Genomic DNA, 18,106 nt, shown 5'->3' with positions numbered 1-18,106 from the left:
TGGTGGGAAAAGCTTTTAATGGCAGCACAGAGGAGATGGCTGGAGAATTCTGGAGGAGATAGCCAGAGAATTCCAGGAGATTTGGCCTCTGGAGTGGTGGGACAGGCTCAGTAGGCAGAGTCCTGGATGTCATCATAGTCGCTGCCTTCGGAAAAGTCGGGATCCTCCCCGTGTTCCCCCGAGGGACAGGATGGATCTGACCAGCCTGCAGAAACAGAGCCCGTCAGGAGGATTTGGGAATTCCTGGAACTGCCTGTGTGCCCCACCTCCAGCGTGGGATCCTCACCTGGATGTGAGGAGGGATCTCCAGGGGGCTCCGGCTCCTGCACGTTCTCGTACCACTCCCCCGAGGAGGTGCTGGAGCTGCCGTCGGGATCTGCCGGAGCTGCAGGTACCCAGGGCTGGGAGGGCACTGGGGTGGGCGCTGCCAGGGGAACTGGGGGAACTGGGAGGAACAGAGACACTGACTGGCACTGTCCAGCCCTGCTCCTGCTCCGTGGGGTCCCATTTCCTCACTGAGGTTGAACTCATCCATCTTCCCATCCTTGGGGTCCCTCTATCCCTGCTCCTCTACTTGGGGTCCCTGAACCCCCATTCCCTCCCCATCCCTGCGGTCTCTGCATCCCTTTCTCCCATCCTTGGGGTCTCCTCATCCCTGCTCCCATCCCTGCTCCCACACTTCCCACCTGTGCCGCAGCCATGGCCGGAGGCTGCCGGGTGCCACGGGGTGCCATGGGCAGGGGGGGGAATGCTGCCATTCCAATAGGGCTCCATGGATGAGGATGAGGATGAGCTGGAGGAGCTGCGGAGCGGGGCGCTCGGCTTGGTCGGCTCTGTGGGAATAAGGACATCAAATGTGGGAACAAAGACATTGGAAGAAGGGGTGGCCAGCCTTCCATCCATGGGGGTCTTACCATCCTCAGGGAGTGGCTCCATCCTGTCCTGGCTGGGTCTCAGAGGGAGAAGATCCTCCCGGGGATGGTGGCGCAGGGAGTCTATGGGAAGGGGAGTGGGGTGGGAACATCCTGGGTGACAGGGATCCCGGGACAGGGTGTCAGGGATCCCAGAGGAAGTGGGATGCTCACTGTAGAAGGTGGACAGGGCGACGGGAGGCTTGCTGCTGAACTCATAATATTCCGAGTCGGAATCAGAATCCTTGGAAATGGCTGTGACCAGACGGTCTGGGGGGGTGACAAGGCGATGTGGCATCTGTCACCAGCCAGCACCTCTGGCCCCACAGCCCCTGGGGGGACCTGCCAGACCCACCTGATCCTTTGGGAAGACTGGTGGGATTCTCCCTGTAGTCATTGGGGATCCTGGAGTGTGTGTTGGGGCTCTGGGAGCTGTGGGTCACCAGGACTGGCATGGGTATTCCCAAGGAGGACACGGCTGTGGGGACAAGGGGATGCACCACTCCATGGCTTGAGCTGAGCCCAAAAAGTTGAGGTTGTGTCCTAATTCTGTGCCGGGATCCAGAATTCCTTACCGCTCCTCTTCCTCAGCCTCAGCAGGGCAGCAGAAAAGGCCAGCACGGAGAGCAGGAGCAGCGCAGCCAGCACCAGGCACACGACAAAGAGGGGACTGTCCACTGGTGTCCCCAGGGTTGGGGTCTCCTCCTCCGCTGGGACAGAGAACGGACACAGCTCATCCCACATGAATATTTCCTCCCGGGAATTTTACCCTGATCCCAGGGAACGGCCACGGGCTCAGGCACTCACCGTGCAGGACCGTGACATTCCTGGGCGTCACCTCAGCCACGGGCGTTGGTGTCTGCAAACCCTGGGAGCCTGGAAAGAGCGGGAACAGAAATGAGATGCTTGGGAGAGAGCAGGACCCAGGCCGCGCCTCAAATCCCATGGGGAAGGATGCGGTACCATTGCAGATGACCCCGGCAGCCCAGGATTGGTAACAGGGAGCGGATTTATTGAAGACCCAGACGCACTGTGCCAGCGAGGGCTCCAGACTCCCGCACAGGTACGTCATCTTCCCGGGAAGCGTGTGCCTGAAGGCAGGCCGCTGGAGCATATCCCCGCATCCCAGCGTCCGGCACAGCACCGTGGCCTCCGTCTCGTACCAGCTGTTGTTACACACCGTGCTCCAAGTGCCACGGAAAAACACCTCCACCCTGCCGGCACATCCGTCCCGGCCTCCGGAGAGCCGCCACTCCTGGTGTTCTGCGGGAAGAGCACAGAGATGAGGATGCGCCACCCACATCCCCGGCTCCGGAATATTCCAAACCCACCTGAGCAAACCACGCCGGCGTCCTCCTTGTGGCTGCAGTCGTGCTCCAGCACGGCCGGACATTCCCAGAGGTCCCGCTCGTGTCCCTCGCATCCCACCTCATCCCGGAGGATGGGGCCGTGCCCGCGGCCGAAGGTGGCGTTGCCGGGGGCTCGCACGGCGTGGCCGCACCGGAGCTGGCGGCACACGACGTCGGCGTCGGGAATGTCCCAGCCGTCGTCACACACCGTCCCCCATGTCCCCTCCTGCTCCAGCTCCACCCGGCCCTCGCAGCGGCTCCGGCCGCCCGCCAGCCGCAGCGCTCTGGGACCTGGGAGATGCACTGGGAAGGGTGACCTGGCGTTATCCCAGAATCCCAAAAAGTGAGCGCAAGGATGTCCCTCGCCCTCCCACACTCACCTGGCGTCACTGAGGTGTTCCCGGTCGGAGTACTGGGAGGTCCCGTCGTTTCTGTGGGGACTGCGGGGAGAAAGGACAGAGGGATGAGGAGCTGAGCCCCCCAGGATTCCCAGTCTGGAGGAGTGCATCCCAAACCCACCAAAATGTGGCCAAGAGGATTCTCCCAGCTGTGAGTGGCACAGCGGGAATACCCCCGTGCTCTGGCAAAGTGGTCATAGAGCTGTTGCATCCCAAAACTCAATCCCTGAGTGCCCCAGGATGTTTCTCAGGGCTAAATCCTGGTGTGGGATCTGCTGGGAGAATTTGACCTTAAATATGGGAATACTGGAAGATGTCTCAGCAGTGGAAGAGCTGAAAATTGGGATGTCATCCTGCATCCATGTTGTTCCCGCCTTCCGGTTTGTCCCTGCAGACACAGAGGGGCTGGACCTGTCTGTACCCACCTGCCTACACCCATTCCAGAGCCACAGGTGAGTGGATGATCCAGTTATCCCTAAAAATGCCCCATTTGGCTCCTCCAGGGGGAAGGATTCAGCCCCAGAAGTGAGACTCCAGGGGGCTGCTTGGGCGGGAATCCTGGGAAGAGGCACCAGAGCTGGTGCGGCGTGGGTTGGAGTTAAAATGTTCAAGGAAAAGGCCAGGGATGAGGGGAGAGGGTGGGAATGAGCTGCTCCAGGTGGGGATGGAGGTGTGAGAAGGGCGGAAATGGAGTGATGGGGCCGTTTCCTGATCAATTGGAGGCCTCGAAGCAGCTCCTGGCAGACATTTTGGCAACCAAACAATCCCAAATCCTGCCAGGGTGGGGAGGACAGGTGGCATCCCATCCCAAATCCAGGGAACACAAAAGAGACAGGCTAGGCTTTAGGCCGTGAGAGTCACCCCGTTCATGAAGGGATTGTAGGTGGGATGGCTCCGAGAGCACCTTTAGGGGCTTAGGTCCTCTTCTGGGGGATCCCAGGGTGCTTTTGGGGGTGACCCAAGGGAGCCTTTTAACCCTGAGGAGAATCCCCAAGGCTTAGGATACCCTTTCAGGGGATCCCCTTCCCTCCATTTCAGTGCGTTAAAGGGCAGCATCCTTCAGCACTGACACCCCTGCTGGGGACCCCCCAGGACCTCCAGTGCTCCCCATCCCAGGGAGGTGGCAGGTCCCCAAATCCGTGGCTCCACCACGCCAAGGTCCCAAGAGAGCGACGGCAAGGGCCAGGATGGGGACAGTGACATACCTTGTGCAAGTGCCACGGCAGAAAGAGCCACTAAGAGCAGGCAGAGCTCCCCCATCCCCTCAGTGGGGCAGCCCCATGGAATTCAGGGGTCTGGGATTTGGGGGGCTCCTCTCTCAGCAGCTTGGGGACGTGGCTTGGTCGTGTCCCCGTGCTCCGGCAGCTCCGGGAGTGTGGCAGAGGGCAGGAAGCCGACTCAGTGCTGTGGGGTGGAGGAGGGTGATGGGGTGGCTCCATCCTGCCCTGGCGGGGAGGAAGCAGGGTTTTGGGGACCCCAGAGACCCTGCGGGGCATGGGAGCCTCGTGGATCTGGTGCTCCCACCCCGGGGGATACAGATCTGGTGGAGCCATCATGATCTGCAGCTCGTTTGTGCCTCCGGGTCGTCAATTTGTGGTGGTGGCATGGGGGGACTCGGGGCTTCCTGAGATGTGGGACATCTGTGGGGTGATGAAGAGACAGGAATTCCCCTCTTCTCTCTATTTTTTGGAGGCAATGTTACCTGCAGCTCCACATCCTGAGCATCTTCCAGCATATCAGGATCACCCCAGGAGCCTCCAGGAATATTAGGGGAGGGGTAGGGCTGGAATTTCCATGGATGGGAGGTGGGGCATCCCAGGAGATATTGATCCCCACCGTGGGTGAGGGCTGGGGTCCAGCTGAACACCTGGGGATCCAGAATGCTGGGAAGCTGGGACAGGACTCCAGCCAGCCCATCTCAACGGGGTTTGGGGAAGTCTGGGGAAGCTGGGAGCAGGGGGATGGGGTGGGGGATCTCCTGCTGTTACCCAGGTGTCTTGGGATTGTTGGGACTTACTGGGAAGCTGGAAGAGTGGGAATTCCCATGGCATCCCTCAATAAAGGGAGGTGCTGAGGGGACATTTGGGAATGTCGGGGACTGGCCATGGGGAGGACATGCAGTACCAGGCTGGTGTTGGGGTTGGAAAGGGGGAGGAGGAGGATGGCAGGAGAGGGAGCAAGGAGATCCCTTATCCCAAGGTGACCCCAGCTGGGCCACAGCCAGGCCCAGCCTTGGATCCAATCCCGTGACCAACTCCCACGTGGAGCCAAGGTCAAGGGCACGTGCCCATTCCCAGGAGCCTGGCACTGCCATGGGGGCAGGGTGGGACCCGGTGTCAGGATCAGAGGAGATGGCATGGAGGAGAATCCCAATTGGTTTTTTAAATACTTTAATTTTGTAACAACGTCAGAATTAAAAATTTTCCATAAATACCAGTCCCTGGCAGCCCCTTCCCGGGCATTCCCGATAAAAAATGTGTACAAAACGGATGCGTGGCCGGGGTGAGAGTGGGGGGGACACAGGATCCCCCCCGGGATCAGACCACAGGAATCATCACCACCATCATCATCACCACTATGAACACCATGTCGCAATGAGACCCAAAGCAGTAAGAGCATCCCAAATTCCTCTCCGGTGCCACCGGGATCCCGCCCCAGTAAGGATAGGGCTGGGAAACCCCCCCTCACCCTCTGTGGGCATCTCGGGGTGGTCCCAGGAGGCCACCAGTGGTCCCTGGCCCATCCCGCTGGGAAGGGGGGTCGGTGTCCCCCCAGCACGGCACGGGGAGGAGGTCGGGCCCTTACTGGTTTGCCCGGGAATTGGGGGGTCCGGGAGTCACCCCTCGGGGTCAGGAGCTGCCGCGGATCCTCTCCATGTAGCTCCGGAGCTCCTCGGGATCCCGCAGCCCCATGTCCTCGCACACCCAGCGGATGTCGTCCTCGCTGGCCACCAGGATAGACTGGACGTGGGGGGTGGCCGGGGGGGGCTCCTCGGGGACACGGGGGGGGCCAAAGGTGACAAACTCCACCCGCTTCCTGCGGCCGCCGCCTGGAGCCGATCCCTCCTTGCGGGGCGGCGGCGCGCCGGGGGCCGGGGAGCCGGGGGGAGCCCCGTCCTCGCTGGAGCCCGGGGGGCCCCCGCAGCCACACGGGGGGCCCGGGGATGCCGGGGGTTCCGGCTGCCGGCGATCCGGCTGCGGCCGATCCAGCTGCTGCCGATCCAGCTGCCGGCTCAGCTCCTCCTGGTCGGTGCCCAGCCACACCCAGTTGTGGGGCTGCGGGGCCGAGGGGGCCCCGCCCGGCTCGGGCAGCTCCTTCTGCTGGTAGCGGAGCACGAAGAAGATGCAGTTGACGAGGAAGATGAAGATGGCGAGGCAGAAGACTCCCAAGAGCACGTACATCCCGATTTCCAGGTCAGTCACCCGCTCCGGAGCCTTCACCATCTCCTCCTCCTCTTCCTCCTCCTCCTCTTCCGTGCCGGCACGGTTGCGTCCGTAGCCTTCCTCCTCATCCTCCTCCGAGGAAGACCCCTGGAGCTTGGTGGCTGCTGGCCCCACGCCCGCGGGGTCCCTCTGTCCCACGGTCACCGCTTCCCCGGACATGGCACCCTCAGCCCGCGGGAAGGGCCGGGGGCTCCCGGGAGAGGGGACCCCCACCTCGAGCCAGGCGCTGCCGGTGGCCAGGGCGGCCGCGCGGTGCCGGCCACGCCGGCACACATCCGAGGGGTGCAGGCTGAGCTGGAGCAGGGCCCCCCGGCCCGGCCCCTCGGCCACCACCCATGGGTGGGCAGCGGGGACCCCAGGGGAGCCCCTGACGGTGGCGACGGCGCGGTCGAGGGACGTCACGGTCAAGGCCACGTCGTGCCACCCGTAGAGCTCCAGCGGGGCCAGCGTGTGGTCGGAGAAGGACAACCAGATGGACAGGGTCGCTTCCTGGCAGGATGACAAGCGGGATGGCAGAGGTTTGGGGGACACTGGGGCGACTGAGGTCACTCCCCACCCGTCTCACCTGTTTGAGGGCCCGTAGCGTGGGTGTCCCCAGGACAGTGGCGGTGATCACAGCAGGATGATCCGGCTGTGTCCGCAGGGATAAGGAGAGCCCAGCCACCACCTGGGCGTGGAGCTCTGTCACCGTCACCTTCTCCTCAGAAACCACTAGCATCTGCTCCCCCAGGATGGAGTCAGAGAGCGGGGAGCGCACCTGGAAGCAGCTTGTGAGTCCCCCAACATTCCTCACGGCCGCTATTTCCTCTTCCCATCCTGTGCCAGCCCTTCCAGCTCCTCAGTTCCCTCTCTCCCTGTATCCTGCCCAGCTGCTACTGGGATCATTTCCAGTCCCCCAGCTCCATCCCTGCAATGTTCCCACACCCCCAAATCTTCCCAGGGTCCCCCAAACACCTCCCCCATTTACCTCCACAGAGGTGACTCCAGGCTCCCGGCCCACCACCACAGCCCCCGCTTCCAGTGAGGCCACACGGGGGTCCTGAACACGGGTCCGGGCAGCCACCAGGTGGGTGACATCCAGGAGCCACTCAGGGCCAGGCAGGTAGGACAGGTGACGGCCACCATCCAGGGGGTGGGCCACAAAGTGTGCTAGGACACGGAGCCCCGTACGCTGGAACTGGGGCCGGCAGCCGCGCGCCCGCCGCTCCGGCTCCTCTGCGGGGTCCTCGGACTCCACCATGGCACTGGGGACAGGGGACAAGGACAGGGTGACAAGAGTCCCAGGATGAGTGACAAGAGGTTCCCCAGGGGCAGGGGAACAGGGACGGCAGGACAGGGTGACAAGAATCCTGGGACACAGGAGTGTTTCTGGGGGCTCACTGATGCATCCCCACATGTTAGGTCCTGGCTCCATTCCCGTCTCCCCCTTTTCTCACCATCCCATTCTGTAGGCCTCACCTGTCAGGCCCGCCAGGCAGTCTCCAGCCACGCAGCTGCTCCAGGATGGGATCTCCCAGCTGGACACGGAGCGGAAGCAGCGGAGCCCAGACGGAGAAGCTCAGCTCTGCCCGCAGCCGGCGCACCCAGAAATCCACGCGGGCCCCCCGTGCCCCTCGGCTCTCCTTGCCCCCCACGAACACCAGGTCGCAGGAATCCGACACCTGCAAGGGCACGCGGAATTCCATGGGAATCTCCCAGGGTGAGGCGGGATGACGAGAGGATAGCAGGACTCACCTGCAGCACTTGCTTGTCAGCGGATTCGCATCCTACGGGATCCGTGAGCTCGGACACTCCACCCCCCGCTTCCACAGCCACCAGTTTGACTGGGATAACGCGGGGGATCCCGGTCAGTGGCGCCGTGTTCAGGATCTCCAGCTCCTGGAAGTACAGCGGGATGAGGGGGGCATCCCACAGGATGGAGGGCTAGAATGGGATGGGGACACCCACCTGCACCAGTGGGACAAGGGCACGGACATCCCGCTCCGACACCTGGATTTCCCAGACCAGTTTGTCCTTCTGTGCCTCGGGATCCTGGCCGGGATACTCCACCTGCCACGTGAGGGGCCGCGCTGGTGCCAGCCCCCCCGTCCCGTTTTCCACTGCCACATCCAGGTGTAGGAACGTGGCCGGCTCGGACACCCTGCATCACCGCACTGGGATCAGGGTGGAACAACCCATAATTCCCACCGGGGTGGGGGTATTGGGATATTCCCTACCTGGAGCTGTCAGAGTTGGCAGGGACGTCCCCGAGCCGCCGGCAGGTCACCACGGCCGTGGAGTGCTTGGGACCACGGGAACGCTCCAGGTGCACACTCCAGGCACTGGGAATTGTGGGATGGGCGGAGACCACCTGCAGGCCCTTCTTGGCCTTGATCCTGTGGGAGCACACAGTGTTACACAGTGTCACACACTGTCAGACGGTGTCACACAATGCCCCAAAATGTCACACATTGTTAAATAGTGTCACACCATGTGGTGTAAGACAGCGTCCCACAGTGTCACTCACTGTCACACAGTGTCACTCACAGTCACACAATGTCACACAGTATCAGATCCTGTCAGCTGGTATCACACTGTGTCACAGTCACACTGTCACACAATGTCACTCAGTGCGCATGGTATCAAATGTTCACATACTGCACAAATTGCCACACAATGTCACAGACTGGCACACAGTGTCAGTCACTCGCGGTCACACACTTCCACACGCTGTCACACACTTTCACATAGAGTCCCACACTGTCCCGCTGTCCCCATTGTCCCTGCTCTCACCTCAGGGTCAGGCTGTTGGCAGTGAAGTTGTGGCGCAGGGCGATGGTGGCCGTGAAGCGCTGCCCGGGCCGCAGGGGGACATTGGGGACACTCAGCAGCACCTTCTCATCCAGCCGCACCTCCTGCCGCTGTTCCGGCTCTCCTGCCCGCAATTCCAGCGTTCCCAGGAATCTGGGAGCCTCCCGCTCCCGACCCCCGCACTCCCCCACGCTGTAGTGCAGCTCAGCCGGTTCTGGGCGCTCTGGAGGCTCCACGAGGTCGGAATCCCGCCGGCGGCTCCGGTGGGAATGGAGGGATCCCAGGGAGAACCAGCGTGGAGGGATCTCCAGCTCCACCACGCACACGCCCAGTGGGGTCTGCAGGGGAAAGGGGGTCCTGGGATTAGGCTGGGGGGGAGATGTGGGTCCCCAGGGGCCCCAGGGTGGCACTGACCTGCAGACGACATGTCCCCCGGGCCACCCGCCCGTGGTGGTGAGCGTGGAGGGTGACACAGGGGAGATCCTGAGCTCTGGAGTGATCCCAATCCCTTGAAGAATCCCAGCTCCCAGGGTGATCCTGCTGCTCACGGTGGTTCTGGTCCTTGAGGTGGTCCCAGTACTTGGGGTGATTGTGGATCCCAGGGTAGTGCTGGTCTTTGGGGTGATGCCAGTCCTTGGGGTGATCCCGGACTCTATGGTGGTCCTGCTGCTCAGGGTGGTCACGATCCCCAGTGTGGTCCTGGTTCCTGGGGTGATCCTGGACCCCAGGGTGGTCCTGCTCCCTGGGATGATCCCAGTCCCTGGGGTGACCCTGACCCCCAGGGTGGTCTCGGACTTCAGGGTGATCCCAGACCCCGGGATGGTCCCAGTCCTTGGGATCATTCCGAGTCCCAGCATGATCCTGCTTCCCAGCCATCCAGTCGGGCCCATGCAGATGGAAGAGGACACGTGCCACTGGCTCAGCAGGGGACACAGAGCTCTCCAGGGACACGGCGCGGATGGCCCAAACTGCTGAGCCGGGGGGGCTCTCCATGGACACCTCCTGTAAGGACACCAGGATGGTGGTGGGGGCCGGGACACCCTGGGGTGGCCCAGGGAACACAGGAGTCCTGGTTACCTGGCGGATGCTGAACGGGGCGTAGGTGGCCTGGACCAGGGCCTGGGATCCAGCACGAAGCAGCAGGAATGTCTCGGAGCGGGTGTGCAGGGAAGAGTTGGGTGCCACGTCCTGATCCACCCTCTGCAGCCGGTAGGACTCGGGCACTCCAAGGACCTCCAGCTCCGCTGGCAGGAACACGGGATCCGGGGGCTCCCCGTCACCCCTCACTGCAGGGACAAGGACGTGTCACATCCCGCAGGGACACAGTGGGAATGGGAATGCACAAGAGTGGCAGGTGGGGGTCTTTGTGCCCACCTTTGCGGCAGCACACAGGGTCACCCCTTGCCTGGGCCACCTCATTCTGAGGTCACCCCTGCCATGGTTATCCCAGGGTTATCCTATCCCTGCATCAGGACTGGGGGGGCCACTCGGTTCCCCCAGTCCTGGCTGTTCCCTGTGGGAATGCACTCCCCACTGGGAAGAGCGTTGGCACCGTGTCCTGCAGGGTGGGATCCAGGTTCACGGTGTCCTCATGGTGCCCAGATCAAAGGGATCCCTCATTACAGGGAGCAGATCCCACCTGGATGCCCATGCAGGGCTTCCTCACGGCTGGGATTTGATCCCACCTAGGGGATCAGGTGTGCGGGGAGAAGCCAGGCAGATCCCGGGATGCGGGGGGGAGTCCCTCGGGCGGTGGGTTCCCGTGGGGACTGGGAGGAGAATCCCCCCTCGAGATCCCAGCGGATCCCACGTTGCCTGGGTGACCCCCTCGGGATCCCAGGCGGGGGAGGGGGCACGGATCCCCGCAGAATGGGGGACGTGGATCCCGGGGAACGCGGAGAAGGAGGGGGTGAGGTTGCCCCGGCTCCCGGGATCCTGGCGGAACGGAGGGACCTCGAACGTGGGGAAAGGAGAGAATCGACCCGGGCTGCGGAACCACGCGGGAGCGAATCCCGGCAGGACGGCGGGAGGGGTGCGGAGCGGGTCGGGGTCGGTGCCCGGTGCTGTTCCCGGTGCCAGCTGCCGTTCCCGATGCCATTCTCGGTGCCGTTCCCACTTACCCGGGGCGCAGAGCAGGGCGGCGGCCAGCAGCGCCAGCCGGGGCGCCGAGGCCATGGCCGGAGGGCTCGGTCCCTCCGCCGGTGCCGGCGGTACCGGTGCCGCCGGTGCCTCCTGTCGCTCCGCCGGTGCCTCCCGTCCCTCCGCCCCCGCGCCGAGACAATGGGGCCGGGGCGGGACCGGCACCGGCGCCGCCTTGTCCCGCCGGGTCCTAAAGCCCGGCCGTGCCCGGGGCTCTGGCTCCTGCTCCACAGCCCGAACCACATCCCATCCTACGCCCCATTCCCATCCCTGCTCCCCCTCCTGCTCCCCATTCCCATCCCTGCTCCCCATTCTGACCCTCATCCCACTCCCTATCCCCATCTCTGCTCCTCTTCCTCATCCCCATGCCAATCCCTGCTCCTCATCCCATTCCCAGCCCCACCCAGCACCGGACACCCCAAGCCACAGGGAGACCCATGGAGCAGAGCAGGAGGGTTGGGAATTCTTCCCTCAGCTGCCATCCATCTTCCCCTCTTCCACCAGGGATACCGGGGACATGGGAAGGATAAGGACATCCATGGCAAGGGGCACAGAGCCAGCGGGAAGCACAGCAGGAGCAGCTGGAGGGCAGTGGGATCCTGGCATGGACAAACCACCCTCCTCTTCCTCCTCCTCCTCTTGCTCTTCCTCCTCCTCCCTTCCCACCCCAAATGGACTGGGGGGCCAGCTCTGAGCCCTGACCCCCTTCCCATGGGAAAGCAGCGGGGCCAGGCCGGATAAATCCCTCTTTATTCCAAACCACATTATCAAAACCGTTTAAAAAGCAGCTTGAAAACCCAAAACCTGACAGTGGGGGGACCCCAAAACAAGCAGAACCCCCGGGATGGGGAATGGGATCCCCTCTGCACCCCAAGACGGCTGGGACAACATCCCTGGCGAGCAGGGAATGTGGGAGCTCCTCTCCCACATTTGGGGTGCGTGGCTGGCTGGCTTTTGGGGTGAAGGCACTTGTGGCACATGTGGCAAGGCACAGCCCCTGATTTTTGGGCCCCTCCCAGATTGATGGGGCACTCCCAGGACCCCTGGGAGAACCGGAAAGCAGAGGAGGGGGTGCGGGGGGCTCAGTGGAGCGGGGGGACACACGCTTGGGATGCTTAGGATGACGGAGCCAAGCTCTGAGCAAGCTTTAGGGGGCCTCAATCCTCCCGGTTCCGGGGCCCCCCGAACTTCTGGCGCCGCCGCAGCTCCTCCACCTTCCACTCCAGGCTCTTGACGGCCGCATCCAGCCGGGTGCTGGGATCCGGGGCTGCCACCAGGCTGCCCAGGAAGGTGTAGAGCACCCACAGCCCCACCAGCATTCCCGCCTGCACCGTGGGGCTCTCCTGGGAAGCGGCCACATGCAGGAAGGCGCCGAGGAAAAAGAAAAGCTTCAGCCCCCGGAGCAGTGGGAGCAGCAGCCCTCGAAGCCGGGCTAGCATCCAGGATCCCACCAGAGCGACCATTGCCCACAGCAGCACCCTCTGGACTTCTCCGGGAGATAGCGCTGCCGCTCGGACCAGCCGGTGGCCTGGGAATGGGAGCTGGGAGTCAGCGGTGGCGGTGGCACCAGGAATGGGGGCCAGAGCCATCCCACGGGGTGAGTCCCACTCACCATTGATGCTGGAAGTGGCCAGGAGATCCCCCAGGATCCCACAGAGTGTGGTCAGGGCTGCTGAGATCCCAGAGGAAAGGATCCAGAGGGCGGTGGAGAGGCTCTGTGGGGAAAGATGGTGGGATAAGGAAGCAGGAAAAGAGAATGTAGACTCCCCCCATGTCCCTGCACGAGGAACTCCAGGGAAGGGTTGGGAATCAGGATCCCACCTCCGCCACCATCTGCAGGGGCTGGCGTCCCACCCAGCTCTCCAGGGTGTCCCAAGTGGATCTTCCCAGCCGGAGCAGCAGGTCATCGGAGGTGGTGACGTGTCCCCGGAATCCCTCCTGGCCATCCTTGGCTCCATCCCCCACTGATCCCATGAGGAATGGGATCCACAGCAGCAGGGCCAGCAGGGCCCGGTGCCCCACGGCACTCCCCATCCTGGAACCCGGGATCTGTGGGGAAAGAGAGATGTGGGGGTGCTGGGAGGGGAAAACCCTGCTGGTTTTGGGGTCCACTTGCTGGTTTTGGGGTTCCCCAGGCAGGAGGGGAGGCTGGAGGCCCCAGAGCCCAGTTCCATGCCCCCCCCCAGCACAGGCCTGGCTGTCCCGGCTATTTTTGGGATTGACAAGTCAGCGGGACACAACCAAGGGCGCCGGGCCTGGCTGGGAAGGGGGGGCAGTCCTTCCCAAAGGAGGGAGCGGGGTGCTCCGGGATGGGACACCGCCACCATTGCCACTCCTGAGACCCCCCCGTGCTCCCCACTTCTCCCCAATCCCCCCGGGATCCCCCCAGTCCCAGTGTGCCCAGCCCCGCCCAGTTCCCCCATTCCCCTGGAACCCCCGATCGCCCCTGTGCCCGCCCCCCCTCAGGGCCCTCCACCCTTCGCGATCCCCAAAATCCCCCCAGTCCTCCCTGGATCTCCCCAGCGCCCACTGGCTCCCCAAATCCCTCTGTGCGCACCCCACCCACATCTCCGCGGTCTCTGGGATCCCTCTGATCCCCCCAGGATCCCCCCAGGCCCCTCTGTACCCACCTCCCACTGTCCCCCCCACCTCTCAGGATTCCCCCGGGATCCCCCCAGGAACCCCCACCGCGGCTCCCTCATCCCGCCTATCCCCTCCTGGAGCCCCCCCCCGCCCATTTCCCCTCCATTTCCCCCCCACTTTCCCCGAATTTCCCCCGATTTTCCCCGAATTCCAGCCCCCACCCCGGGGTCCCCCCCGACCCCCCCTCACCGGGGCTTCCCTCGGCTCGGCCGCGGGGCACGCCGGGAGCTGTAGTCCCCGGGGCCGCCGCGGGGCGTGCCGGGAACGCCGTCACCATGGCAACAGCCGCAGGCGGGCGGCGGCGCGCGGTGCACGCCGGGAAGCGCCGTTCCCGCCGGCGGGGAGGGGGGGAGCGCGGGGGATGCCTGGAGCGCTTCCGGTTCCGGCGGCGGCGCCCGCGTGAGCGCTCGGGAGCGGCGCGGGGGCCGCGCGCGCCAACCGGAACCGGAACCGGGACCCCGGACCGGAAAGGAGAACCGGAAACAGCCTCGGAAGGGCAGCGGGGCCGTAACCGGAGCGCCGCGACCGCCCGGCCTCCGCCATGGCGCTCATCTGCTCCAGTGAGTGCGGCGGGGCGAGAGTTACCGAATGGGGGATCCCAGCCGGGGTCACCGGGGGATCACCGGGCTGGGAGTTCCCAAGCCCCCGTTCCCGTCCCATCCCGCCGTTCCCTTTCGCCCTCAGTTTCCAACGAGGTCCCGGAGCACCCGTGTGTGTCGCCGGTGTCCAACCACGTGTACGAGCGGCGGCTGATCGAGAAGTACATCGCGGAGAACGGCACCGACCCCGTCAACAACCAGCCGCTGTCCGAGGAGCAGCTCATCGACATCAAAGGTGCCGGGATCGGGAACGGGAGTGGGAAAAGCTCTCCCGGGAAGAGCGGCTCTCCCGGGGGCGGGAATGGTGGCGCCCGAGGCGCTTTGGGGTTTGCTGAGCTGGGGCTGAGATGCCAAACTCGGCTGTGGAGGCTGGGAAGGAGAGGGTAAAGGAGGGATGGTGGAACGGGAAAAGTGAGGGATGGGAACGCGGTGATCCGTAGGGATATCGGGGACGCGGGTGACGTGTCCGTCTTTCTTCCAGTCGCCCACCCGATCCGGCCCAAGCCCCCCTCGGCCACCAGCATCCCGGCCATCCTGAAAGCCCTGCAGGACGAGTGGGTGAGTGCCGGGGGGGCTGCCGGGGCCGGGGTCCCGCCGCTCCCTGGCTGACTCGGGTGCTCCCCGGCAGGACGCCGTGATGCTGCACAGCTTCACGCTGCGCCAGCAGCTGCAGACCACGCGCCAGGAGCTGTCCCACGCCCTGTACCAGCACGATGCCGCCTGCAGGGTCATCGCCCGCCTCACCAAGGAGGTCACTGCCGCCAGAGAAGGTGACACAGACGCGTGGCGTTCCCGGGAAGGGGTGCTGGGAAGTGCTGTATCCCGGTTTTCCTTTAAAGCTGTTGTGTTTTTGCAGCTCTGGCCACGCTGAAGCCTCAGGCCGGGCTCATCGTGCCCCAGGCAGTGCCGTCAGCGCAGCCCAACGTGGCCGTGAGTTCCTGCTCCCCATCCTGGTCCTTTTCCCTCTCATTCCCAACCCTTTTCCCACTCACTGCTCCCGCATTCCCTCTCTGCACGTCTCTTCCCTCTGTGCCACACAGGGCGCTGGCGAGGCCATGGATCTGGGAGAGCTGGCGGGAATGACGCCGGAGATCATCCAGAAGGTAGGGACAGCCTTCCGCGTGTTGCCCTCTCCACCTTCCCATCGCAGAATTCCCGGTCTGTGCCCACCCTCCTCTTGTTTTCCAGCTCCAAGACAAGGCCACGGTGCTGACCACGGAGCGTAAGAAGGTGAGTGGACTTACCCAAGGATTTGGAGGGAGCTGGGATGTACCGTGCTCCAGCCAAGGCTGATGTTTATCCCTGTATTTTCCAGAGGGGCAAGACGGTCCCGGAGGAGCTGGTGAAGCCAGAGGAGCTCAGCAAGTACCGGCAGGTGGCCTCACACGTGGTGAGTGCCGGGATGGGAAAGGACTGGGAAACTCCTACGTGGAGCTGGGAATCCCTTTTTGATTCCTCGTGGGATGTTTTGCTGCTCGTGGCATTAATTTGGAGTTCTCCTCTCTCACATAGGGGCTGCACAGTGCCAGCATCCCAGGAATTCTTGCCTTGGATCTGTGTCCTTCCGACACCAACAAGATCCTCACTGGTAAGGGAGTTTTCCTGGGGGTTTCCCACTTGAGAGTGGGTCTCCTTCTCTGTGTTTTTGGGAGTTTGAAGGGGCACAAGGGACATAAGGCAGGTGGATTTGGAGTTGCTTGGCCCTGCACTCCCATCCCAGCGCTTCCCGCTCGGTTTTCCAGGTGGAGCCGACAAAAACGTCATCGTGTTCGACAAGAGCTCGGAGCAGATCCTGGCCACGCTCAAGGGCCACACCAAGAAAGTCACCAGCGTCGTCTTCCACCCATCCCAGGTGCGCCTGGCTGTTTCCTCACTTCCAGGATTCCTCAGATCTGGGTATCAGGACCCTCCTCTGGTGGAATCTCCTGCTGGGAGCTCTCGCAGAGGTGAATTCTTCCCGTGTGAACCTTCTGGTGTTCTCCTTGTGTAGGACTTGGTGTTCTCGGCTTCTCCCGACGCCACGATCCGGATCTGGTCCGTTCCCAACGCCTCCTGTGTCCAGGTGGTCCGTGCCCACGAGGGCTCCGTGACCGGGCTCAGCCTCCACGCCACGGGTGATTACCTGCTCAGCTCCTCGGATGACCAGGTGAATCCCTCCCCATCCCACACATCCCACCTTTGCTTCCCACCCCTCCCGTATCCAACGCTCTTCCTCTCTCCCAGTACTGGGCTTTCTCGGATATCCAGACAGGCCGTGTCCTCACCAAGGTGACGGATGAGAGCTCTGGATGTGGTAAGCTTTGGAATTGATTATCCCCATTCCAGGCATCCCTTGGCTCCTGGAGTTCATGAGAGCTCCTTTGGGGGTGGGCATGGTAGCCTTCCCAACCTTCCTGAGTCTTCCCAACCCTTCCAATCTCATCAGCCTTCTTGAGTGTTACCAGCTCACAAAATATTCCCAACTCCCTGTATCTTCCCAACCCTCCTGAGCCTTCCAAATCTTCCCAACACTATTGGGAGTCTTCCCAGCCCTCTGAGTCTTCCTAAGCATCTGATTCTCCTGCTGTCTCCGCAGCTCTCACCTGTGCCCAGTTCCACCCGGACGGGCTCATTTTTGGGACGGGAACGATGGATTCCCAAATCAAGATCTGGGATCTGAAGGTAAGGGCTGAATGGGAATGTGCGGGAACAGGGGTTTGGGGTTGTCTGAGCTTGGCTTGGGGATCAGTCCAAGGAGCAGGACTTTGAGGAATGTTTTTGGAAGTTTCTCCAAAAATCCCAAGATTCCAGCTGCAGGGCAGCCACTGGTGACACCGTGACCACACAGGGCGGTTGGGAACGATGCCACAGCCCAGCGCTGTGATTCCCTCTGACCACCTTGTCCCCAGGAACGCACCAATGTGGCCAACTTCCCTGGACACTCCGGCCCCATCACCAGCATCGCCTTTTCCGAGAACGGATACTACCTGGCCACGGCAGCCGACGACTCCTCGGTCAAGCTCTGGGATTTGAGGAAGCTCAAGAACTTCAAGACATTGCAGTTGGATAACAACTTTGAGGTGCGTCATGTCCCTTTTTTCCCCACAGCGTCTCTGTTCCAGGGGTTGTGGTATCCCAGAAAGGCCATTTGGAGCTTTTTTCAGCGCCTCGTTGTGATTCTTCTCCGCAGGTGAAATCCCTGATTTTCGACCAGAGCGGGACCTATCTGGCACTGGGCGGGACCGATGTCCAGATCTACATCTGCAAGCAGTGGACAGAGATCCTCCACTTCACAGGTGAGGGATTGTGGGAATCATGGAAGTGGCTGGGGTTGGAATGGGTCAAAATCCACTTGGAATTGTGACCATGAATTGTTTTCCATCCCCAGAGCACAGTGGTCTGACCACAGGAGTGGCCTTCGGCCACCATGCCAAGTTCATCGCTTCCACAGGCATGGATCGGAGCCTCAAGTTCTACAGCCTGTAGCCCTGGAAGCGGGGCTGGCATTTTTTGGGATTCGGGGTGGGAGGTGGGTGGGCATATCCAATGTGGGATTATCCAGGTGGGATTATCAAACTCCCCTGTTGTAGGTGTCAGCACAAGGGAGGTTGGGCATTGCGTTCCCTGTGCTCCATGAATTTATTGTTTAGTTTTTTTCCCTAATTCTGTGTGTTTTCTGCCTTTAGATTGTTTTGTGCTTGTAACTGGTCTGACAAAAAACCCCAATCCCGGTGCTGGTGGAAGTTTGAGGCCGGGATGTGTGAAAGGAGGGAGGGAAGGGAGGACTGTGCAGTTTTGTAAGCAGTTAATTAGTTTCAGTATGGAAATAAAGAATTATTCCCTGTCATCCTAGCT

The 18,106-nt window shown here is 62.6% G+C and overlaps 4 protein-coding genes across 15 annotated transcripts; 1 reads left to right on the top strand and 3 right to left on the bottom strand.

Annotated features, from left to right (window-relative positions):
- CD6 (CD6 molecule) lies at window positions 1–4,949 on the bottom strand. 12 transcript variants are annotated; one of them, XM_085579940.1, is made up of 12 exons: window positions 3,864–4,949; window positions 2,641–2,700; window positions 2,243–2,563; window positions 1,875–2,174; window positions 1,719–1,787; window positions 1,487–1,621; window positions 1,267–1,389; window positions 1,086–1,181; window positions 915–995; window positions 687–833; window positions 287–445; window positions 1–205 (listed from the first exon to the last, which is right to left on the bottom strand). In XM_085579940.1, the coding sequence occupies exons 1-12, from the start codon at window positions 3,916–3,918 to the stop codon at window positions 108–110; spliced, it is 1,644 nt and encodes a 547-aa protein (XP_085436066.1). In that variant the 5' UTR covers window positions 3,919–4,949; the 3' UTR covers window positions 1–107. The 12 variants fall into 12 exon arrangements, with proteins under 12 accessions (XP_085436066.1, XP_085436058.1, XP_085436059.1 ...); XM_085579932.1 differs by having other exon boundaries at window positions 1,719–2,174; window positions 2,641–4,949; XM_085579933.1 differs by having other exon boundaries at window positions 687–995; window positions 2,641–4,949.
- Window positions 4,950–5,031: 82 nt separating this feature from the next.
- On the bottom strand, window positions 5,032–11,169 carry TMEM132A (transmembrane protein 132A). Its single transcript, XM_031504873.3, has 11 exons — window positions 11,012–11,169; window positions 9,969–10,177; window positions 9,306–9,893; window positions 8,874–9,229; window positions 8,318–8,476; window positions 8,049–8,241; window positions 7,836–7,979; window positions 7,560–7,762; window positions 7,069–7,345; window positions 6,667–6,858; window positions 5,032–6,590 (listed from the first exon to the last, which is right to left on the bottom strand). Exons 1-11 carry the CDS (start codon window positions 11,064–11,066, stop codon window positions 5,508–5,510), a joined length of 3,459 nt encoding a protein of 1,152 aa, XP_031360733.3. The 5' UTR covers window positions 11,067–11,169; the 3' UTR covers window positions 5,032–5,507.
- A 594-nt stretch (window positions 11,170–11,763) lies between these two features.
- TMEM109 (transmembrane protein 109) lies at window positions 11,764–13,923 on the bottom strand. The gene is made up of 4 exons (XM_085579952.1): window positions 13,863–13,923; window positions 12,852–13,079; window positions 12,643–12,745; window positions 11,764–12,558 (listed from the first exon to the last, which is right to left on the bottom strand). Exons 2-4 carry the CDS (start codon window positions 13,062–13,064, stop codon window positions 12,188–12,190), a joined length of 687 nt encoding a protein of 228 aa, XP_085436078.1. The 5' UTR covers window positions 13,065–13,079; window positions 13,863–13,923; the 3' UTR covers window positions 11,764–12,187.
- Window positions 13,924–14,048: 125 nt separating this feature from the next.
- PRPF19 (pre-mRNA processing factor 19) lies at window positions 14,049–18,098 on the top strand. The gene is made up of 16 exons (XM_021555945.4): window positions 14,049–14,233; window positions 14,358–14,507; window positions 14,754–14,830; window positions 14,901–15,042; window positions 15,129–15,202; window positions 15,313–15,375; window positions 15,461–15,502; window positions 15,588–15,662; window positions 15,785–15,860; window positions 16,015–16,124; window positions 16,263–16,418; window positions 16,496–16,565; window positions 16,848–16,933; window positions 17,161–17,331; window positions 17,442–17,547; window positions 17,640–18,098. The coding sequence occupies exons 1-16, from the start codon at window positions 14,215–14,217 to the stop codon at window positions 17,735–17,737; spliced, it is 1,515 nt and encodes a 504-aa protein (XP_021411620.1). The 5' UTR covers window positions 14,049–14,214; the 3' UTR covers window positions 17,738–18,098.
- Window positions 18,099–18,106: the final 8 nt, after the last annotated feature.

This window comes from Lonchura striata, chromosome 5, assembly GCF_050655825.1.
Source record: "Lonchura striata isolate lonStrDom1 chromosome 5, ASM5065582v1, whole genome shotgun sequence".
NCBI classification, from domain to species: domain Eukaryota; kingdom Metazoa; phylum Chordata; class Aves; order Passeriformes; family Estrildidae; genus Lonchura; species Lonchura striata.
This window is presented reverse-complemented; position numbering and strand designations above follow the sequence as displayed.